We start from the raw sequence: 21,731 nt of genomic DNA on the forward strand, positions 1-21,731 counted from the left end.
GGACCACGAGGTCCAGATCCCAGGCCGCAGACCGCGATTTGATGGGATATTTGGAGCGTGGGATGGGGTTCTTGAGTTCAAATATAATGCACCCATATGCGTGAAGGCTGCAATCTGGAAGGCCCTCGCCCTCTTGCTTCCCTCGTCTTCTCATCTTTCCCCTTTCCACCCTCGTTTTGTTGGTATTGGCGGGTTATAGTTGTCGGCTCTTATTGTTCAGTCTCTACTCCCCTCGCCTCCCCTTTTTCGGCTCATCTATCATCGCAAGTTCGCAACAGTATCCTACTCTTGATGATGCTCTTGGGCTGGCTGAAGCGGGTCGGCTGCTGAATTGAAAACCCACCCTCGCAACAACGGCAACTGGCCAAGCTATCCCCACGTCCGGTATATTAAAATTACGGCACAACGACCTCATGAAGGCCCAGGTTGCAACCCCCTTTTGTCCGTTGAAATAAAAGGTGTCGCCTCGTCGTTCAACCCAACTTTGGCGGTAAGACTGCGGCTAAGAGAAAGAGAGCGCAAAGAGTCGGTCAGAGCAGCAGCATCAGCATCAGAGGTAGCTACACGACGGATCTCACCGAGGTTTGGACGGCACGTGGACGGTCCGAAACAGTTGAACGAGAAGACAGAGAAGAACGAGAAGAAGATCATCCGACAAGATATATCGGCAAGCGACGGTCACGAACCTTGGATGATGGACGGCACAATGATCAGCGGACGTCAGTACTACGAGATACCGCCTGCGGGCCAAGCGATCACGACTTCCTACAAAGGCAACCGACGGTTCGATCCTGATTACGGACTCAACTACGGGCACCACAGCTACGCTATCGAACAAAAAGACTACCGGGCGGCCCGGGCTGTATCTGGCAGTGGCCTTGGGCCAGCGGGTGCAAGGCAGTCGCTGTCGGCGCTGGACGACAAACGTGCCAACGAAATTCGACATGGCGTCTACGCACACGTTTTCCTCGATGTCAAAAATAGCAGCAAATCAGAAGCTCCGTAAGTCTCTCTTTTCTAGTGGTTGGCCCCATCTTTCAGTTTTCAACACTATCGACGACTGCATTTTCCCCATCGTTCTACACCACTGGTCCCACGTACTGGTTCCCATACTGCGTCGTTGATTCGCCCGCCTGTCTGTTCTACTGCTTGTTGTCGCGCGCCTTTTTTTCTGTTTAAGCACTTTACTTTGCATCGTTCCGCTTGGCCTCGTATTCACTGCTGCAATTTTGTTTTTCTTTATTCACGCGATCCATCACCTGCTGCGTCTGAGATTTCGTTCCTCCACGGCTCGACATGAGACGGCGCTGGCGCTGGGCTGTAGTCGCTCATTTTGGTTCATCCCATTTTCCCGTTTCTACATTATTCTTGCCATATTCTTTGGCTGTTTCTTTCTCTTCGGAACTGTTTTGTTTCTGCCCACATTAAGAACAGCGATGACGCCTCGACCCACGGCTCGCGAGTGGGAGTCGCGTCGTTCGACTGACGAAAATGCCGAACGGGGGCAGAGCCCCACGCCTCATTTATTATCGATCCCGAGCCTTTCTTTCCAAGTGGATCCGGACCCAACGGAGGCTGCTTTAGGAAGTGTACTCTAGACGTGGAAGCCGAGATCTTTGCTCTATTAGTGTCTATAGCTCTTGACACCGCGGGCACGCTTCTGGCAAGACCGGCAGATACGGATAGGCACTCGGGCTACGGCCTACTGCAGGCGACTCCAGCCCGACTGAACAAGCCACTTTCTGCGATGCCGTCAAGTTCTTCCGGTTGGGTTGTCCTCAAGATTACATCCCCACGAGATCCTCCTGCCCAGGCTGGGCGGGGCGGAGACAGAGTTACTTGTCACTTCTAAGATGGGAAATGCATCGACGCACGAAATGGGAGCTCGGATTACTCTGTACCCATGACTTTCCTCTTCCACGTTTTCCCCTGCCATGACCCCTGCATCTCGTCTCCAGCTTCAGTTGAACGTTGCGGATCCCATGATCGAATGACGGTGCTTTCATCCTTGCGTCGTTATCACGATTTACCTCCCCTCCCCCTGTTTCGCGGATTCTCAAACGCAGTTTTGGAGGCTTCAGTGTAACTCTTCAGGATGGACGGCTTGCGGCTTGCCATCTGCGGGAACCATCGCAATGGGGCCCGGCAGAACGGAGTGCCTAGAGACCGCCAGGAGCTTGTCCTAATTTCCACCAGGAACAGTGGCGCGCGTCTCTGCCAGTTGCAAAGCAAGGCAGAATTGCGCTGCTACCCGCCAAGCGGCACGCCACAAGACAAGTTTTGCTTCTCTGCCTCTTTTCTGTCCCTCTTCGCGCCGCACGTAGTGTAAGCCCTAGCGCAAGTGCTAAAGTAGGGAGTTCTTGTCATCGTGCCCACGTTGCTGGGTTGCGCGACTCGGCTAGTTCGTCACTGCGTATCTGCACTGCGTATCCGTAGTCGCCGCCCAACATCGTAGCCTTGGAAGCTCCTAGTCCTAAGTCCTCGGTAGCTCGAGATACGGCTGATGAGTGTTTCCCATTCGAGGCGGGTCAACAAGGGCCAAGGGCCAGGGGGGTTTTCGAGGAAGGACGACCCCCAAATCGCTCCCTCACCCCCCAGACAATGGGATGGGCGACCACTCATCAGACTCCATCTGGATAGGATCATCAGAGCGAGCGCCGGTCCGGGCACAGCCCACGCACCTCTCTGCCCGCGCAAGCCTCTGTCGAATCCAGGGTGCACTTGCAGATTGCCCAGCGGTAGCCTGCCTCCTTGGTGTGTGCCGGTGCCATTCTTTGCGTGTCCTTTTATGGCTCCGGGGTTTATTTTTCTTCTCTCTTTTTTTCCTTTTCTTCCCTCCGGTTCTTTTGTATTAAACTTGACAGAACCCCCCCGTCACGTCACGTTGGCGCTTTTCTAGCCCTTTTACTTCTGGGATTTGCTTGTTTGCCGACTTTCTGTTCCATTCTTGGCTTGGAATTTTGCCCGCTGCCGAATTCCGTTTGCTGGATGATCCCTGAAGTACCTTCGTACTAACACGACTTGTCTCTTCTCCATAGCAACCCGAGACCTCCTCAACACAAGAGGCGAGCTTCCGCTGCACCTGCTGCTTCCAATTACATCCTCCATGATGGTAACCGTCTGAGAGTCCCTGGTCGTTTCGCTCCGCGTCCAGATATCGCCGCCTCCGTTTCCGTTCCGTCTTCTCCGCTCATGACCGCCAGCCACGGACCTGCTCCGGCGTACTTCGGCGCTCCAGAATTGTACCACCACAAGGGTGAACAGCAACAGTCTACGATGGCCACGATGGCTACAACAGAGCCCGCGCGCTCAAGTCCGCGCATCGCCCGGGTGCCATACGCCTTGCAGACGGCTCCTTTAGATTCGAAGCTCATTTGCGAATCACTGCCTACCACGGCTCTCAACAGGCCAAGGAAACTCTCCCAGGCATCCACCATCACCGTTACGAGCATCAACAGCCCGAGGGAAAGCTTTGAGACACGATCCAGAAGCTCGTCGTACAGCAGCCACAGGACAAGCATCGATTCGAGTCCCAACATGTGGAGACCCGAGTACATGTACTCGAGGCCCAGTCAGACGTCTGTCTTTAGAAAAAAGGCGAAGCCTGGGGAGATTTTTGCGAAGCTGCCCGGAGAGGTTTTGGAGCTGATCCTGGGCGAGCTCAAGAAGCTGCATCTCGAAAAGCCCACGGAAAGCTGCGCGACATGTTGGATGAGGGATGTCTGTTCGGTTACTCTCACGGCGAGAAAATGGTGCAAATTCGCACGAGTGGCATTGTGAGACTCCTGCCCTTCCTTACCTTCTCGCCTCTTTGCTAACTGTGAATCTCAGGTATGAGGATATTCAACTTGTAGGTGCCGATTCGGCATCTCAAAAGAAGCGACACAAAGTCACGTTCGGCTCGCGCATGATGCTCCTCAGACGGACACTGAGAGCGAACTCGTATCTCGCCGGACTCGTCCACACTCTCAAGGTCCCGAGCCCTCCTACCGGGGTCTTGCTGGAGGACTATCATAATCAGGTCGCCGCGCTGATCATGGCATGTCCTAATTTTGAGCGCCTCGTCGGCCTCCACCCCCATTATAACCATTCGTACAGCAAGCTCATGCACGCGCTCTCGTCGCGCAAGCGCCTCAAGCACATGGATTGGATCGTTGAACCTTCACCCTTCCAGCGACAACACCGATTCAAATCGAGCTCGGGTAGTAACGTCGCCGCGATAACCCAGGCAACCTACGATGCTTCCGTCACACCCGGTGACCTGCAACCACACCAGAGTGCGGCATTCCTCGATTTCCACGTCGACTGGGCCCATCTCACGACTTTGTCGATTCACTGCCTCCCCGGCGCAACTCTTACTCCGGATAACCTCATCAGCTCAACACTAACGCACCTAACGTCTCTGCAGCACCTTTACCTATCATGGATGCCGGTGACCGCCTTTAATGACAGCACTCTGCTCTCACTGCCTCCCTTGCGTACACTATCACTCACTCACGTACCGGGTGTCACCAGCAGCGGCATTTCTGCCTTGGCCACCCTCCCAACGAGCCAGGCGATCCAGAAACTGACTCTGCGCCACACGAACCTCGATTCCCTGCCCGCCTTGGCCCGCATCTTTTCCAACTTTACCCACCTCGAGTATTTTACTCTCGTCCAAACCTTGGCACCCACACTCCCGGAGGATACGTTCATATGGCTCATGCCATACCTCGCCTCATCGTCTATTCGTAAACTTCATTGGGATATCACGAGCAACACCACCCACGCCAATGCCGCTGACTCCATCCTCGCCCGCAGTATCGCCGCCGACGGCTTCCCCCCTCCCTACGCAGTCTCCGCAGCCCCAACGATCCCGAAGGCATCTTCCAAGCCCTCTGCCGGCCGCAGGAGAGGACAGACAGCGCCAGCGACCGCTTCCGCGGCCCCAACGGACCCGCCCGGAGCTCCTCGTTCCCCATCCCCAACACGACCCACAGCCCCGTCTCGCCGACCAAGCCGTCCCGCTCGCCCACAGCCCCGGCGTCCCCCGTCATGAGCGATACCCCTCGCGAATGCACCAATCTCCACGTAGCACGGCTAGCGGCGCAGGCCCGCCTCGAAGCCGCGCGCGCAGCGCTCCCGCGGTTCTTCTTGAACGTCATCGATGAGGACGGCACGGTGCTAGAGAAGTATGGACTCGCGGCTTTCATCGGCACGGTAGAGAGCCGCATCACGTATAACCTGCGTCCCGACCCGGGCGCCAAGGATGAGCGCGGCGGGCTGGTTGAGCTGGCGGATCTGACGGCGGACAACGGCGAGGAGATCGCCGTCGGGCGGGAAGGCTGCCAGGGGCGGTGGAACGTGTCTTCGACCGTCGCAGACAAGAAGGATCGGGAGAGGTGGTGGCACACTGAGAGAGGCCGCTGGCAACAACCAGAGCTCGCGTGAAGTGCGAATTAGCCTCGCGATGAGCCCGATGACGAAGCCCCGAGACGCGGGCGGCCTTTCCCCTCATGCGGGAAAGCGAGACTCTCATGATGCCTCATGATCCAGCCCGTTATTTATTTCCTTGAACGTCTTGATGAAACGGCCAATTTCATGATATCCAAATTGTCGCGAGGGCTTGGGGGGCGACTTTGGGTCTAGATGCCTCCAAAATACCAAACGAAACAGCAGGAAAAAGATGCACATGTAACGTATATAATGTTTATAATGGTATTCATAACTAAATGGTCACGATGGGCGCGTGGAAGAAGAGGAGGATATACATAGAAATGGAAAGAGTCAAGTTTGTAGTATAATGCCACAGACAATTCAACATCCACGAAGTATCGGAATCCACAGTGAATTAGGTTGTCTTATTGAGCTGTCAAGTTTCCCAGAAGAAGTGATTTCTGAGACATGCGAGAAGGACCGTGGGTTTTGGCCAGTGTGCGTACCCTTTCAGAGCCAAACCCGCTCAGTTCAAAGGGACGCAAAGGCATGTGTCGAGACGGCAGTCTCAAGACTTTCACCAAGGTACGAAACACCTCAACGCAGCAGGCGAAGCGTTTTTGCACTGCCCCAAAAGAAAAAACCACCGTGTCGCTGTTGCCCGAGCACTCTTGTCTCGATTTGCCTTGCCTTACGTGAGGCGGATGAGGTCCTGTCATGGCTGCTGACTGCTCAAAGCTGAGTTACATAGGTTCCTTGGGTTTCGCTGCCTTCCATACGAAAGTCAGCACGCTGGAGTTGAGGACCCAAGCGCCGATTAAAACGTCAAAGGAACCTGCCCAGTTGCAGCAGCCACCAACCCCGCCCCCCGTTAAGTAAGGTGTGACTGCCTGCCTATCGGTGAGTCTCCTCCTACAATCGGTAAGCTGCCCGCCCGCCCGTCCGCCGCCCCGTCCACCCCACCTGACCTCTGTCCAACTTCCATTCTTGCTTCCGTCAGCCAGCCTTAGACGACAACTTGTTGATTATACATCATTTGGATAACACCCACGAACCAGCCGTTCATTTCAATATCGAGCGGGACAATATCTGTGCGGTTGCTCATTTCCTGGACGTATCAAGGATCTTCTTGGGCCGCGCTTGATCTTTGCTCTGCGACTACAGCAACTGAACGCTCACCCCCTGTCGCTCGGTGACCGCTTCCCGGGGGCTTGTGGTGTTACGCTCAACATCTTGCCTCACTTTCCTGATATCTAGCTGGCTTCGTTCTGGTCAACATACGTGTATCCGGATCTCAAGTGAACTGAGGCCGAGAAATCAGCACCGTGAGGCCGAGAAAGAAATTAGGAAAAGGCCGACGACAGTTTGAGTCCACCCTGAATGACGGGGGCGAACTTGCGCAGGTATCTAGGCAGAAACTGACCAAACCGACACGGCAACACGGCAATACGATAAACACCAGTAGGCGAGGGCCACCAAGACGTGCGAGGAAGAAAAGGAAGCCGGAAATTTCAAAATGTCAAAAGACAAGACCCTCCGCATCTTTTGCTTCGGCGACTCACTGACGGCCGGATACTCGTCATACGGCGCTGTCTACCACCCCTACTCCATCGCCCTCACAAAGCTGCTCGCCGTATACCTGTCCGACACGCAGATCGTGGCGACGGACAACGGCATGCCCGGGGATGTCGTTTCGCAGGGAGCCTTTGCGCAGCGTTTTGAGAGCGAGAGTTCGTACTTTTGCCTTTTCTTTTCTCATTCAATGTTTACTGCATCACCGCAATGTTCTGTCATGACTGCCTCGTCCCTCCTCTCATTTCATCTCATCTGCCCGAATTGTTCGAGATGAAATGTTTGCTGATATCATATTATAGTGAGCCAAGCACAATATGACTGGGTGATCTTACTGGGAGGCACAAAGTACGTTCAACATGAAGGTAGATTGCCCTGTAAGCCGCCTCATGCTAACGAGATGCACCAGCGACCTTGCATTCAACGTGCCGCCAGATAGGATATTTGACTCTCTCCGGGGAGTATACGACTCCGCCATTGCCAAGGGTAGCAAAGTTCTTGCCTTGACAGTTCCCGAATGTGCAACCAAGAGTGAGAAGCTGGATGCCCGCCGGCGACAGCTTAACAACGCTATCCTCACCCATCAATCACCAAACTAGTACGTCTTGCCTTTCGCACTTACTCTTTCATTAAATGTTCTCCATCATCTCTCTTCCTGTTCAGAAGAAAATCAGACAGCAAACGTACTAATCACCAAACACCCAGCCACGCCTTCGACCTTAACCCGAGGATCCCATACCACGCCCTCACCGATCGGGAGTGCAAAAGGTACTGGGACGACGGCCTGCACCTGACACCAGCAGGCTACGACTGGATGGGCACGCACATTGCTGAGGCCATCCGCGACGTTGTAGAGCTCGAGCGGAATCCTCAATCTAAGAGAGCTCGTAGGGCGCGGCGCAACGCCGAGGAGCAAATCTCCTTTGACGAAGAGGACGGCGATCCACACTCGCTCAGCGAGGGTTACGTGGTCGTGCGGATGAGAGACTTGAACTAGATACCTTTTTTTCTTTAAGGCGAATATTGTTTCTACATCGTCGCCCCCTCTTATTCAGTCTAGCTCCTGTCTACTATGTGAGTCGAGCTAGGGTACGTGGCTGCTCCATGCTGACGTGCTTCTCTTCATTTGTGACATGCAGTGCGCTCTCTGTTGATCGCATGAATCCCTAAAACGCCAGTGTTTAGCCCGCTTTTTTACAACGCCGGTAGTGTGTATGAGTGTGTGTAAAGTTCAGTTCCGTCATAGTAATTCATCTCAAATGACCAGGTTGGCTTCCACGAATTCCTAAGTAGCTGTTAGTAGATAGTTCATCAAAGAGTATCCCAAAACGGAGGGGACAGACTCACGGGAAACTGTTTTTGCAGAGCATTGGTCACGTTCTCAACCTCCTCGGCCACGCTCTGCACATTCGCATCCCACCTCCGCATCTCCTTGCCGACAACGACCTCGGCGCGTCCGCTGCCCTTCTTCCCAGACGCCTCGCCGCCCTCGAACCAAATCACCTCGTCGAGCTGGTCGATCCGGCCGAGCAGCCGGCCCTGCTCAATCATGCGCGCCGTCGTCTCCTCGGCCTTTTCGGCGTCCAGGCCGAGCAGGGAGCCGAGCGCCTCGAAGCCAATGTTGCGGTACAGCCTCGACGCGCCGAGCAGGTTGTGCTCGACGACGGCTTTCGCCAGCACGGTGGACCCGTCGGCCGTGGTGGCGAGCTGGTGCGGCTGCAGGCCCTGCGCGAACTTGTCCACCTCCTCCGGGGCGAGCAGGCGGTCAAAGAACATCTTCTCCAGCATGCCGTGCTCGTCGAGACCCGCGGACCGCTCGTCCTTGTACAGCCGGCCCAGGGCGCGGCTCCGCATGGGACCGGCGGGGGCGAGGATTGCGCACTTTACGGCCATGCCGAGGGTGTGCAGGCGCTCCTCCTCTGCGATGGCGGGGCTGACGCTGATCTCGTGGTAGCGGCCGCTGGCGCCGAGGAAGTCGCGCTGGGAGTCGAGGATGCGTGCCATGGAGAGCTTGAAGTGGAGGTCGAGGTCGCGGTCCTGGACGGTGTGCATGATGTTCTTGAGCTTATTGACGTACGTCTCGGCGGCGGTGGTGTCGTCGACCTCGAGGTAGTTGCGGGCGATGCGGACCCAGACGCGGGCTTTGTCGTCGTTTGTGACTTTGCGCTGGGAGCCGTCAAGGGGGATCTCGGCGAGGACGTTGGCGGCGTCGAGGAAGTCCTCTGCGCTCTCGTGGGCCTCGGCGACGAGCTCGCGGACGGCGGCGGCCTGGTCGAGGAAGGAGGAGGGCTGGGTGGCGAGCTGGGCGAGGGTGTGGTTGCCGACGGCGATCCAGAGGTCGTCGTTTTGGAGAGCGCGGAGGGCGGCGACGAAGGAGGCCAGGAGGGAGCGGGTGGAGACGATGCCGAGCGAGGCGGCAAAGATTGCGTCGAGGACGGCGTTGAGGTCGGACGCGGCTGTCGGAGGGGACGAGAGGGTCTTGATGTCGGCGATGATGGACTCGTAGGCCGGGGCCTTGTCGCCGGGGGCCGAATCGGCTTGGGCGAGCCGCTCGGCGACCTTTTGCGAGGGCGCCATGGTTTCGGTGTGTGCTGTGGTGTGTATGTCAAGCAATGAGTGATCAGTTGGTGTGGGATGTTAACTCGGGGTTGATACGGTGGGAGGAGGGTGCGTGTCTGAGATTGTGCTTCTCAATGTTGGTGGTTGATCGTGAAGCCGTGGAGCTGTGGGAGCTGAGGTGAGCTCTCGGATGGTTGTCATTGATAGAGTTAGGCAGGCATGGTGGGGTAAGAGCTCTGAGGGGCCGTTGGAGGGGCGCCCCGTGCAGGGGCCGACGGGCCAAGGTTTCGGAGGACTCGATTTCATTTGCTTCAAAAGACACCAAGAGTTTTCCGTGCCATTCGTGTTGTGCAATGATGAGAATAGGCAAGATGAGACTTAAATAGTGAAGCCACCTGGCCTGAAACAGCAAAGAATGAGGCTATCATGACACTCAGAACTGGCTATGGGGTATGATTTGGAGACTTATGCAATCTGCCTCATCTCCTGTAGATGAGGTCTTCACCCGGTTCTTTACTTGTCTGTGCCTTGCAAAATATTCCTACTTGCAATGGTTCACAGCCCATTCATCTAGACAGGGCATCACTTAGAGACTGTCTGATGTTGGGCAACACAAGTTAGAGGGCAGTCGGGTATTCCACATTTACCATTTGTGATGCAGGGAACTTGAATCGTCCGCACATTCGACGCATCACGACCAGGAAGTCGAGCATTGAACGCAAAGCACGTATATCCATTTGCCTGTATTTCAACGCAGTGACCAGTCTTGTCTGCTGCCATTGTTCAATACAGCGGTGTTCTATCCGGACACCTCTGTAATATGCGACATCGCAACCTCTCCCAATGGGAATTACCACAATAAGCAGCTCAATTGCAGTCTCTGTATTCGGTGAACCATCGGAAACTAGGAGATTTGCGTTTCACGAAGTTGACGTTTTTTTTTAGATACCTTGACTTTGGAAGCGGAACATTTTTTGTCGGCCGGGGTTTCTGGGCAGTCGGGAATTTTTGCCAAACGTGACTTGGTACCTTTTCCGTCGATTTTGTCCAGTCAATCTCGCGAGCAGGGATGTGTGGGGGTTTGAGCAGAGTTGTGCAATCACTAAAATTTATGAACAGCCGGGTATTGTACAATATCGGACCATCATCGGCTGATGATGACGAGCGAGCTCTTCTCATCTCAGATGCACGCTTTTTTATCTCTCCCCTTCGTCAAATCTTCTTCCATCCTCATTCTATATAGAAGAGTCTACCACTATGTTGAATTTGTTTGAGAGAAGAATCATTGCTTCTCCAGCTAGTGCTGCAGAACAATCGGCTTCCCGGCCTCCCAATTATTCAGGCTCTCCTGGATATTAACCCAGTACCGGAGATTCACCGCCTCCCTCTTGGCCGTCTCGATATCGTCGTGCCGGAACGCCGTCTCGAGCACCTCCTCGCTCGCGCGTATCCGCCCCTCGTTGGCCGCCCTCTGGCCCTCGAGCTCGCTCTCGGCCGTAGCCTCCTCAATCTCCTCGCGCGCCTCGAGCACCACCATCAGCAGTTCCGGGTCTTCGACCTTCAGCGTCTCATCATTGGCCACGTCGACGCCGCGGAGCGAGAGGAGGTACTGCGCGCGCAGGAGCGGGTTCGACAGCGTCTTGTACGCCTCGTTGATGCGCGCCGACGTCGCCTCCGCGCGCGTCTTGAGCTCCGCCGGGTGCATGTCCGGGTGGGCCTTGGCCTGCAGCCGGAGGAACTCGCGGCGGAGGACGCGCTGATCGATGGGGAAGTGGCCCTTGGGCGGCGGGCCGTCGGGGAGGGTGATGGGGAAGAAGTCGTAGTGCGTCTTGGGGATCGTGCTGTCGGGCGTGCTCGCGGCGGCGGCTGGTTCACTGTCTGGTGTCGCCGTCGCCGGCCGTGATAGCGGAACGGTCCCGGACATCCAGCGCTTTTGGCTGGAGATCATGGATGAAACTCCAGAAGCCCATCGTGCATGTGTTGTGACTAAAGGACTGCTGGCGGTGGCCATGGCTACTGCGCTGGATGGCCGGGCCATTGTCGCTTGTCGCCGGCATCTCGCGCATAGGCGAGATACGTCTCGTACGCCGGTCTGAATTGACGTGCGCATGTTGCCTATGCACTTGTCTTATTTGTCTTATTTGAACTTCAATTCTGTTGTATACGACTCGAGGTCGTGGGTCAAGGTGGCTGGTTCTATGCGATCGTGGAAGTCGTCGCTGAAGTGTTGCTTGACGAAATTTAGATCCTGCACTCTGGGAGGCGGATTTGGATGACGTCCCCGTAAAATCATTGCCGCGCCAAAGCGAAGCGAAGCGTCTAGCGCCGAGAGCCGCCCCGACATCTAAGTCCGAAGTCGGGGCATGTTCGGGGTTTCTTTTGCGCGCTCGCGGTGTTCTTTCCACTGGGGTGAGCCCCACTTGCAAAGTCCAGTAGGTAATACTCTCCCGGTCCACTGCTCCAGCAACTCCAACGCCTCTCCACAGAACGCTTGACCAAAAAGTGCCCTGTGATTCGACGACTGGGTGGCTCCTCTGCTGCCCCCAACCCCAGGTCAACCCCCCACGGGCCTGGTCCCCGACACCAGACGTACGGGGTAATTCCCGCCGAATGGTTGGCGACTTATTACGATGATGTTCCCGCTCTGTCAGTTGTTGAGATTCTTCTCCATGTTTCCTTGCTGTACTACTAGTAGAGCTCCGAATTGCTATCAATATGTCCAAGATATTCACTGCTGAAGAAGGTCAGTCTGTCTGCTGTGCTTCCCATGCTGCGATGCTTTCGAGTCGATGCTGATACAATTCTCACAGTGGCTAAGCACAACACATCCGACAGTTGTTGGGTGGTGCTCTATGGCAAAGTGTACGATGTGACCGAATTCCTCCCTTCACACCCCGGCGGCTCGAAGATCATTGTAAAGCTTTCCGGCAAAGATGCGACAGAAGAGTACGACCCTATACACCCGCCGGGAATCCTCGAGGAGAACCTCAAGCCCGAAAACTGTCTGGGCACTGTAGACCCCGAGTCACTGGCGCTGCTACAACCTCAAGCCGCGAAAGCGGAATCTGAGAAACCAAACGAGGGCCCGCCCAGGCTCGAGACACTGCTCAACCTCGACGAGATTGAGGAGGCTGCCACAAAGATCATCCCCAAGAAGGCGTGGGCATACTACTTCTCAGCCTCTGATGATCTTTGGACCAAGAGCAACAACGGTCAGGTGTACAGGCAGATCCTGCTGCGGCCTCGCGTCTTCGTCGACTGTACGAAAGTTGACACCTCCACAACTCTGCTCGGCAACCACGTAGGACTTCCGTTGTTTGTGGCGCCCGCTGCCATGGCAAGACTTGCCCACCCTGACGGTGAACGAGGAATTGCGAGAGCAGCGGCAAAGTTCAATGCGATGCAATGCGTTTCGAATAACGCGTCCATGACCCCGGAGCAGATCATTGAGGGTTCACCTGAAGGTCAAGTCTTTGGATGGCAGCTCTATGTGCAAAATGACAGAGCCAAAAGCGAGGCCATGTTGAAACGCATCAACGCTATGAAGGACCGCTACAAGTACATCACCCTGACGTTAGATGCACCGTGGCCTGGGAAGCGTGAGCTCGACGAGAAGCAGCAATTTGAGGGATCTTTTGAAGTCGAGTCCGAGTCAAACTCCAAGACCGAAGAGGCGAAGCGGCCTGGCGGTGGAGGCGTCGGACAGCAGCTGTTCTTCGGAACGGCAGCAGACCTAGAGTGGAAGACGACGTTGCCGTGGCTGGCCCAGCACACCGATCTACCTATCGTGCTGAAGGGACTGCAGACACACGAGGATGCTTACCTGGCGGCCCAGTACGCGCCGCAGGTGAAGGCCATCATTCTCTCCAACCACGGCGGCCGTGCTCTCGATACGGCACCTCCCGCCGTTCACACGCTTCTGGAAATCCGCAAGTACTGCCCTGAGGTCTTTGACAAGATTGAGGTCTGGGTCGACGGCGGCATCAAGCGCGGTACCGATGTTATCAAGGCTCTCTGCCTGGGTGCGAAGGCCGTGGGCATTGGTCGCGCTGCTCTGTTTGGTCTCGGTGCCGGAGGTCAAGCGGGTGTCGAGCGGACATACGAAAGTAAGTCTTGAAGTGGGAGCCGTGTCATTGTGATCGAGTCGCTAACCTTTCGCCCAGTCCTCAAAGCCGAGATGGAGACATGCATGAGGCTGCTCGGAGCAAAGAGCATCAGCGACCTAGGACCCAAATTTGTAAGCGGCAACACCACAACAGCCAGGATCCAAGACTGTGGTGAGACGTCGGATGCTAACGAGTGCCGCAGATCAACACCAGCGCAGTGGAGAGAGATATCTACGACGGCGAGTCTGGCATCGAGAATAGAGTTAGCCTGTGGGTGAAGTCGAAGCTCTAGTGTGGAAGTTCCCTACGACAGGGAAACAGCTGAAGCGAGCTGATCTGATGTTTGTGTTGTAAAACGGGAAAAATTTATTGGGCCAACGTGGGGTAAATGGCATCATTTGGTCACGAAGCCGAGCGTTTGCATGAAGTCCTTACTACGAGGGTGGGATGTGCCTCATGCTTGTAGCAGGATATGCCTGGATCTTTCAGGGCGTTGGGATGAGATGCTGAAGGGACAAGAGCGGTCAAGGTAGCTATCGCTGGATGTATGTACGACATCAGGTACACCATAGCATTGCGGTTCCGCAGTCGCGCTCAGTCTGAGTAGGATTTGTAGAGTCATACATCATCAATATAGTATAGAAGCAAGCTGAGGGTTCTGGATTTCTTACGTATTTTAGGCTTCGGATGTCAGCCAGTGTCATCATTGTCATCCTGTCAATGGCTGGTCTGAGATGTCCTGAAACAAAACCCTTGGAAAATTGTAATGGAGCCTCCTTTCATTTTTGGATTGCCCGATCCGACGAAGTTTCTCTCATTCGTCGTCCCGAGTCCCGAGAGGCAGAATCCCAGTTGAGAATGTACCGTGGTGGTGGGTAGGCAGGAATGTGCCGCAGCTTTCTCGGTCAGAAAACGTCAGGCGGAGCGGAGCGACTCGAGACGAATTACGTCGACATCGTGTCTGATAGGCCAGGGACCGTGGTGAAGAAAAGACGGCGGCCCGGTGTAGGGTGGTTGGGGAGGTAGCGTGGTGTGCGTGATAATGTGACTCGTCGCGTGAGGACTTTTCTTTACACTATAAACCATAAACTTTGAAGCTTCCATTTCCCCGCTAAGGCCGGTCACGGTACGACAGGGATTGTTGTCTCCCACCTTTCTTCGTTAGCTGCCGGTGACAAGTCTGTGTGTTTGTGAAAAATAGACTTGGTCGGATCGGGGCATCCAGCCACAATTATGATGGGCAAAGTTTCCTCCATGACGAGCCATTGGGGTCCCCGCGGGGTGTCAATGAGGTGATGGGCAGAAAGGCAGTTGTCTTTTCTTTCCATTCATTTCGACGCCTACAGTAGAGTATAAAGATACGGCTGCGTGGGATGTCATCGTCTCTGTTCGTCATGACCCTTGTGTCCTGATGATGTATGGGGTACTGCCAGGCTGGCACAAGCTTCTTGCCCAAAATGGGCTTGGCTGACTCAATCGGCCGAATGTTACATTGGGGAAAGGCAAAAGAACTCAAAAACGGTACTGCCTATCCGTACAGACAGGTAGGTACCTTAGGTCGATATGAAGGGTTGATTGTTTAACTGAGGTGTCGAAAAGAATTGAGACAAGGTAAGGGCTGTGTTCAATGGCAGCTCTTCATAAGGCCATTTGTAATGGCAGCAGAAAGATTGAACACGGGAGCAACGTGGACATCCAATGCTGAGCTTCCTTCGGGTCCGCGAGGTATCCGTACCTGTTGGTAGTGACTTCCAAGGTGGTGGTGTATGATTCCGGTGGGTAAAAAGTCGTTTAGGAAGGACGCCCCACAGTGGCTCTCAACCTAAGCTCTGAACTTCTGAAGTGCCCGACTCCACCAATTTGTGACCTCCGTAAGGAAGGCGGGGGCTCTCCAGGTTCCCCCTCAGTAACGCGCGCTTCCTGAGTGGCTCCCCCAGTTAGCTAAGATTCTGCTAGTGTAAGTCCCCGTCCCCGCTCCTACCCGAAAAATGCCCAGACTCTGGGGGATGCTGGGGGAGGAATGAGTGGGACATTGGCAGGGCGAATGGAGGCGCGCGGGCAAGGCAAGAGCGGGACGTCGACCTCTTGCCTTTCCTAAGGTAAGGTAGTGGGAACATCAGGTACCTAAGGCAAGTACGGCTGCACGACAAGGTAGCTCACGAGGGCTGAAGGGAAAGAGGGCGAGGCAAAGGTCCTTCCGTATCTCCAAATGTCAATCATTGGCCTTCTGCGTCAAATCTCCGAGCCAATTCATCCTGGTACGTCTGGCTCGACCAATCCTGGCCCATAATCTGCCCATTTTGGCCGGTTACAGCTGCAGCTCCTTTCCGCGCCGCACTGCCTCCGGTTTCTTTTATTTTTCCCTCTCTCTCTCTCTGTTTGTTCAGCTCCTCTATGAAAATTCTGATGCTTTGTGACCATGTGATTGTCGACTTCGCCGCGCTACCAATTCTTTCGTTTTCGCGCATGTTGAAGCCAAGACTCGGTGAGATTCTCATCAAAGTCAAACCGACAAAGCACCAGTATGCAGTTTGAGAACCTCCATTGACACTTTGTATATTATTACGGATACGCCCAATAGGTTCACCAGTGGCGCATAACGAGAGAACGAACGCCATCAGCCTCAAGGTCATGATACTTTGATTGGGCAGCCGGGGATACCCTCTCGAACGCTAGAAGCCCGCCGGAGGGCCTCCTAGTGGGCGGCGTCCGCACTCTTGAATCCTTGGAGTTGACAACGTCCACTGGTTTACTCGCCTCCACCTTGACACTTGTCTCACCGAGAGCACCACGGCGTAGAGGGCCGTTGCGTTCTTGGCTATTCACCATTCTATTCGAGGCTGCCAAATCTCAGCCAGTCCATCATCACTTGCCTCCTAACATGATCCAGCTTTCCTCGCAACGGCTGGACCGCGTCTACGGCTAACTTCGTATTCATTGCCCCTTCACTTGCACAGGGTAAATCTCATCAATACCCCTGCAGCATGGGCGGGCAAGCCACGCAGGTCGGTATATTGCGCCGTGGTAACGCAGAAGGGGAACCTGTCTGAACACCCAGTCACACACAACCAAACGAACATCATTTTCATATGCTCAATCTTGTTCACGAGATGCCGAGGGACCGCACTCCGGTACCCCAACAGGATTGCAACTCTGGTGTTAGCGGGCAAGGGGTCCCCCTACCTCTTCCTCGACACACAATGCGGGGCACCCGCTTAGGTAGGAAGATGGTGTCGACCTTGTTGCTCGGCATGCCACCCAATCTGGCAACGCTGCGCCGGCCTGCCCTTGTAATTCGACCTCCCTCCATCGCAGATTCGGACGTCAAAGATTTGACCTGGCATATTCTTCTGTGTTGGTCTGTGGATAGCCTGCCATCTGACTGGCCGATCCGTTCTTTCTTGTTACGCACTCTAGCCATGTATCCGTTCGATAGGCACTTTCGGCCCATACACACCCACGCTTAACGGACCACATGCTGCGACCTTGCTTGCACTTACACTACACACGATGCTTGCTCCACGCCCAGGTACCGCAGGTCCGCAGCACATCCCAACCTACACTACCCTGCCTACCCTACCGAGTCGAGCTGGGTTAGTCGATGGGTCAGTAAGGAAGGGGAAGGGTTACATACCTGATGTGGACATGGAGATCTCGAGCTATCGCTGCCGTGTGATGCATAGGGTGCCTACTATTCCCTGGCATCCCCAGCTTTTACCCCAGAAAGCATCTCTCTCGATCTTTGTACTTAAACACCCTCGGTCCCACTCGATTACTTGGTTCTCTGACATCCTAGACAAAAACTGTTGGGCTGTCATCGACATCGACATTCAGCGGACAGTTTCCTCCTATCATTCACTCACATACGTGCTTACACACACTCCCACACACATCGGGAACTCACGGAAGTGAAGGATAATTTTTGAAGCTATATCACACGACATAACACGCATAACGAAGAAGTTCAGACAACATGAGTAAACACGACATCTCCCACTCTGAGAATGCTGTAGGTGGTGGTGCTGCATATGGCGGTGGCAAGAGGAAGACATGTATGAGACATTGTGCAAAGTTCTGGTGGCTCTACTTGATTGGTAGTGTCGCAGGAATCCTTCTCGTTGTTCTTCTCATGTAAGTTTCAACAACTTCCCCAGTGTGGTCGAATCCCCGGTGTTCTAACACGAAACTTAGCATCTTCGTCGCCGTACCAAAGATTGCACAAAAGAAGCTCGATGATGCCGAGCTCACAGTTGACGGAATTATCGTCTCCCAGACAACACCTACTTCATACAACATGGCTATCAACTCGACGCTGAGGTCAGACGGCTCAGTCAAGGCTACGATCGAGGGTTTCGACGGCAAAATGTACCTGACGGATCTCCCTGGAAAAGTTGCCTTCGTGAACCTCACGTTTCCCGAGACGAAGTCAGTTAAGCTGCAGACCGTCAACATCAGCCAGCCCATTGACATCGCCGACATGCCCGCCTTCACCACCTTCAACACCTGGCTCCAGAACAACGAGTCTGTTAGAGTTACGGTCTTTGGTGAAACTCATATCAAGGTCAATGGTATTGCCAGGCGTTACGGGGTCACTTTTCAGAACACAATGACCTTGAAGGGTAAGTTCCACGGCCACTGCACTAATCTCCAAGTTGCGTCAATTATGCATCTGGCTAACGAAACCTAGGTCTGAACGGCTTCAAGGGCCTTAATGTGACGGATAACACCATCTCTCTCACACCGGACGCTCAGGGCGACAACTTCAAGGGTCACGTCTCGATCCCCAACCCTTCAGTTCTGACGCTAGAAATTGTACGTGTATGCAACTTTTCTGAAAAGAATCAATAGTAACATCAGGGTTCTCAGGGCAACGCATCCTTTGCCAACCTTTTGGACGGCCAGGACATTGGCACCGTCTACCTCGACAACCTCCTACTCCACCCAGGCATCAACAACGTCACGATGCGTGCCAACATTTCTCAGGCTCCCGTCCTTGCCGCCATGCAGAAAAAGCCCGCCTGCGAAAATGGCATCATTCCCTTCAGTCTCCGAGGCAAAAACGTCACCAGCAATGGCCAGAGACTGTCCTACTTTTCCGATGCTCTCTCCTCTGGCGAGGTTGTGACGGATATCAACATTGGTGAATCGTTGAAGAGGTCTCTGAATATCACATTCGCCTGCACTAGCTAGAATCTCAAGCGACTTTGCCAAATCTAGTTTTGCCACGGACTGAACGAAAAGGGGGCACACTATTTGCGCACGGTATCGAGTATGTGTGGCAAGTTTAACAGTTTTGCACGAATATGAGAGTATTAATGAATTTTATTATGCTGTTTGGAAAGCTCTTGCGACTCGGGGGGAGCGTTGAGAGCGATGGACCGGATACGTTTGCGGCGGTGATGATCTAGCGACCCTAGATACGTATGACGGCGTAGAGCCGTAGAATAGTTGGAATATGATACCTTATTACCTGACTCTATTGCCCGGGCTGAGCTGAGCGCCACTCAAAAACAGATCACATACGAAGTCACGATAACCTTCAACTGACAGCGTCGCAAACTCGCACTCTGTTTTTTTTTTTAACATTCGACATCATTCCATCTCGTCACTAGGACTTCTAGCCTCAACTCTGACGGAAGAGAACAAAGTGACGCATCTACCACACACAACCTGTCGTCCCAAGAAAAGAACAATCCCATCCCCCCCTTTTTCCTTCTCTCTCGGTCCGTGTCCCAGAACTCGACCATCTGACGACAAATGGCGGTTTTCTCAGCACACCCTTTGGAACGCACGAGCGCACAACGTTTCCGCCGGGGCAGTCATCATCTCAAATCAAGGGTATCAATCGTGATGGAAGTTTTGCTGGGCTTTGAGCTATGTAGTATTCCTCTGGACCTCGTTTCTACCTCTGTAGTCTAACCCCCCGCATCAAACTTGCTGCTGGGCGCGGGGGCGCGGCATCAGAGATCCGACAACCGTCGTCAATCCCACGTGCTGAAGATCCCCGCGACCAACGTTGACGCGCGCCTCGGCTTACACAAGACCAGAGGAGAAGGAACAGGGCTACACAACGACCCCCCAGCACCTGAGACGTCGTTGCGAAACTCTGTCTCCATTCTAGACTCCACTGCGCGGCAATGCGGACCATGTAACCCCCCTCGAATAATAATGATATTATTTTCCACGGCACTAGTGTACATTGTATGTGTATGTGTGTTTATTTGCGGCTAGGCATGCCAGCACATCTTGATTCCCCTCATTGCTATTGATCGAGCAAACTGATGCCGAGGAGATCGACGGTGAGATAAGAGAGACACCGAGGTCTGCGGCTGCCAATCGAGAAGGAGATTTCGGATGACTCGAGGATGGGTTGCAATTAGAGGATCATGGATGAAATAACACAGAAGATAGTTCGCTTGGCGATGGCCGAGATGTGGAGGATTAGCCCCCAATCAATGACACAAGACGTCTGATAGCTGCATCGGTGTCCTGGAAACTCCCCGAGCAGGTCAACCCTGAGCGGGAAATGGAAATGAAGGAAATGCTGGACCCAATCTGGGGGATGTCTGACAACCTCCCGTATAGTGACCCCTGCACGAAAGCGTGAGGAAGAAGGGTTTGATGTTGGTGAATGATGAGCACCCCAGAAGTCAGCTTGCCGAGTTGCTGAATCCCCCCCCAAACGCCTGCCAAGCAAGAAAGCCATGGCAAATGAACAGCTGAAGCTGAAGCTGAAGCAGCTGACAGACGTCAGTGACCAAACAGCCCGGATGCCCTGCCAAATGGAATTACCCACCAGGCCCAGCCACTGCTCTTCACAGCGCACCCGCCTTCCTCTTCCCTCCACGCGAGACGAGGACCCCTTGCTCGATCCCAGCCGCAGGCGAAGCAGCAGACTCGGCACCCGCTGCGGCAGCCGGCACGAACTCGACGGGCCCGCCTCCCTTCCTCGCCCCCGCGCCGCGTACTTTATCCTGGCTCTGCCGCAGCGCCGTCCTGCTCGCCCACTCCGGCAGGAGATCCTCCGACGTCGGGTCCCAGCCGAGCGCGGGCGGTAACGTGGTGGCGTAGCCCGCGCGGCCGTCGAGGTCGACGAAGGACATGAGCTTGTCCGTCAGGCTCGGGTTGCGGAGGGCGGCGGACTGGGCGAGTTTCGCGTTGAAGTGGACGCCCTTCTTCTTGAGGTCGAGAAACTGGGTGAACTTGGCGCTGAGGGCCGGGGGCGGAGAGCCCGGCGGCGAGGGGTATGTCGAAGTTGGGGACGGGGGGCAGGGTGAGGTCGCGGAGGAGGGCGCGGGAGGCAGTGTATGGCGAGGCTGGGGGTTGGGATTGGTCTCCTCCTGAGGGGAGATCTGGGAATTGGGTGTCCATTGGGGGAAGGGATGGGCCTAAAGGGACGGAGTGTTGTTGAACTGGGCCTATTGTTATGGCTTCAGTTGATGGTTGAGGCTCTGTTGGTGGTTGAGGTGCGGCTGCGGTAGGAGCAGCAGCAGCAGTAGTTGATGTTGATGGTGGCTTGACATTATCTGGGAGGGTCGTTAATACGAGGTTGTGAGAAGATCCGGAGTGATTGATGAGGTATTACTTGAGCCTGTGTTATCTTTGGAAGATAGGGGTTTCTCGGCAATCTCAGTCTAGACAATGTGTAAGTGACTGGCTTTCTGAGTAGGAAGGGGAGCATCTATGTGAGCGCACCTTTACATCTTCGACCTCGTCATCTTCGTCACTGCTGGCGTACGCCACCAGACCACCCATTTTATCGACTCTGAGATCTTGATGTCAAAGAAGGTCTAAAGTAGATGTCTTCTTAAGGTAGATTGATGTAAGTTGAGAAGTGAGACGGAGGAACAAGATAAATGGGGACAGGTGAGAAGCTCGCGCTTGAACACCCCACGCGACAGGCGACAAAATCTGGGGAATGCACGCGCCCTATGATAAGGTGTCCGTATTATACCTTTCCTTGTTTACGCAGCCTCCGTAGTCGCATCGCTTTTCATGTTTATCAAAGTTCATTATTTGTCATATCTATAGCAGGACTGAAAACTGCAAAGGATTTGAAAATAGTGAGAGAAGAACTCA

The 21,731-nt window shown here is 54.5% G+C and overlaps 7 protein-coding genes across 7 annotated transcripts; 4 read left to right on the plus strand and 3 right to left on the minus strand.

Moving 5' to 3' along the window:
* Window positions 1–3,537: 3,537 nt before the first annotated feature.
* On the plus strand, window positions 3,538–5,430 carry N0V96_002376 (uncharacterized protein; the record flags this gene model as incomplete). The annotated part of the gene is made up of 3 exons (XM_065756509.1): window positions 3,538–3,776; window positions 3,832–4,641; window positions 4,836–5,430. 3 exons carry the CDS (start codon window positions 3,538–3,540, stop codon window positions 5,428–5,430), a joined length of 1,644 nt encoding a protein of 547 aa, XP_065614878.1.
* A 1,501-nt stretch (window positions 5,431–6,931) lies between these two features.
* On the plus strand, window positions 6,932–7,984 carry N0V96_002377 (uncharacterized protein; the record flags this gene model as incomplete). Its single annotated transcript, XM_053187585.2, has 4 exons — window positions 6,932–7,145; window positions 7,290–7,335; window positions 7,397–7,585; window positions 7,693–7,984. 4 exons carry the CDS (start codon window positions 6,932–6,934, stop codon window positions 7,982–7,984), a joined length of 741 nt encoding a protein of 246 aa, XP_053055089.2.
* A 258-nt stretch (window positions 7,985–8,242) lies between these two features.
* Window positions 8,243–9,564, minus strand: N0V96_002378 (uncharacterized protein; the record flags this gene model as incomplete). Its single annotated transcript, XM_053187584.2, has 2 exons — window positions 8,243–8,272; window positions 8,335–9,564. 2 exons carry the CDS (start codon window positions 9,562–9,564, stop codon window positions 8,243–8,245), a joined length of 1,260 nt encoding a protein of 419 aa, XP_053055088.2.
* A 1,279-nt stretch (window positions 9,565–10,843) lies between these two features.
* JAC1 (molecular chaperone) lies at window positions 10,844–11,584 on the minus strand (the record flags this gene model as incomplete). The annotated part of the gene is made up of 1 exon (XM_053187583.2): window positions 10,844–11,584. The coding sequence occupies one exon, from the start codon at window positions 11,582–11,584 to the stop codon at window positions 10,844–10,846; it is 741 nt and encodes a 246-aa protein (XP_053055087.2).
* Window positions 11,585–12,261: 677 nt separating this feature from the next.
* N0V96_002380 (uncharacterized protein) lies at window positions 12,262–13,944 on the plus strand (the record flags this gene model as incomplete). The annotated part of the gene is made up of 4 exons (XM_053187582.2): window positions 12,262–12,289; window positions 12,357–13,652; window positions 13,710–13,783; window positions 13,855–13,944. 4 exons carry the CDS (start codon window positions 12,262–12,264, stop codon window positions 13,942–13,944), a joined length of 1,488 nt encoding a protein of 495 aa, XP_053055086.2.
* Window positions 13,945–17,625: 3,681 nt separating this feature from the next.
* On the plus strand, window positions 17,626–18,842 carry N0V96_002381 (uncharacterized protein; the record flags this gene model as incomplete). The annotated part of the gene is made up of 4 exons (XM_065756510.1): window positions 17,626–17,783; window positions 17,844–18,271; window positions 18,340–18,464; window positions 18,519–18,842. 4 exons carry the CDS (start codon window positions 17,626–17,628, stop codon window positions 18,840–18,842), a joined length of 1,035 nt encoding a protein of 344 aa, XP_065614879.1.
* A 1,625-nt stretch (window positions 18,843–20,467) lies between these two features.
* On the minus strand, window positions 20,468–21,407 carry N0V96_002382 (uncharacterized protein; the record flags this gene model as incomplete). The annotated part of the gene is made up of 2 exons (XM_065756511.1): window positions 20,468–21,004; window positions 21,348–21,407. The coding sequence occupies 2 exons, from the start codon at window positions 21,405–21,407 to the stop codon at window positions 20,468–20,470; spliced, it is 597 nt and encodes a 198-aa protein (XP_065614880.1).
* Window positions 21,408–21,731: the final 324 nt, after the last annotated feature.

Source organism: Colletotrichum fioriniae, assembly GCF_027942845.1.
Source record: "Colletotrichum fioriniae strain IMI 355084 chromosome Unknown scaffold_2, whole genome shotgun sequence".
In the NCBI taxonomy this organism is placed as follows: Eukaryota; Fungi; Ascomycota; class Sordariomycetes; order Glomerellales; family Glomerellaceae; genus Colletotrichum; species Colletotrichum fioriniae.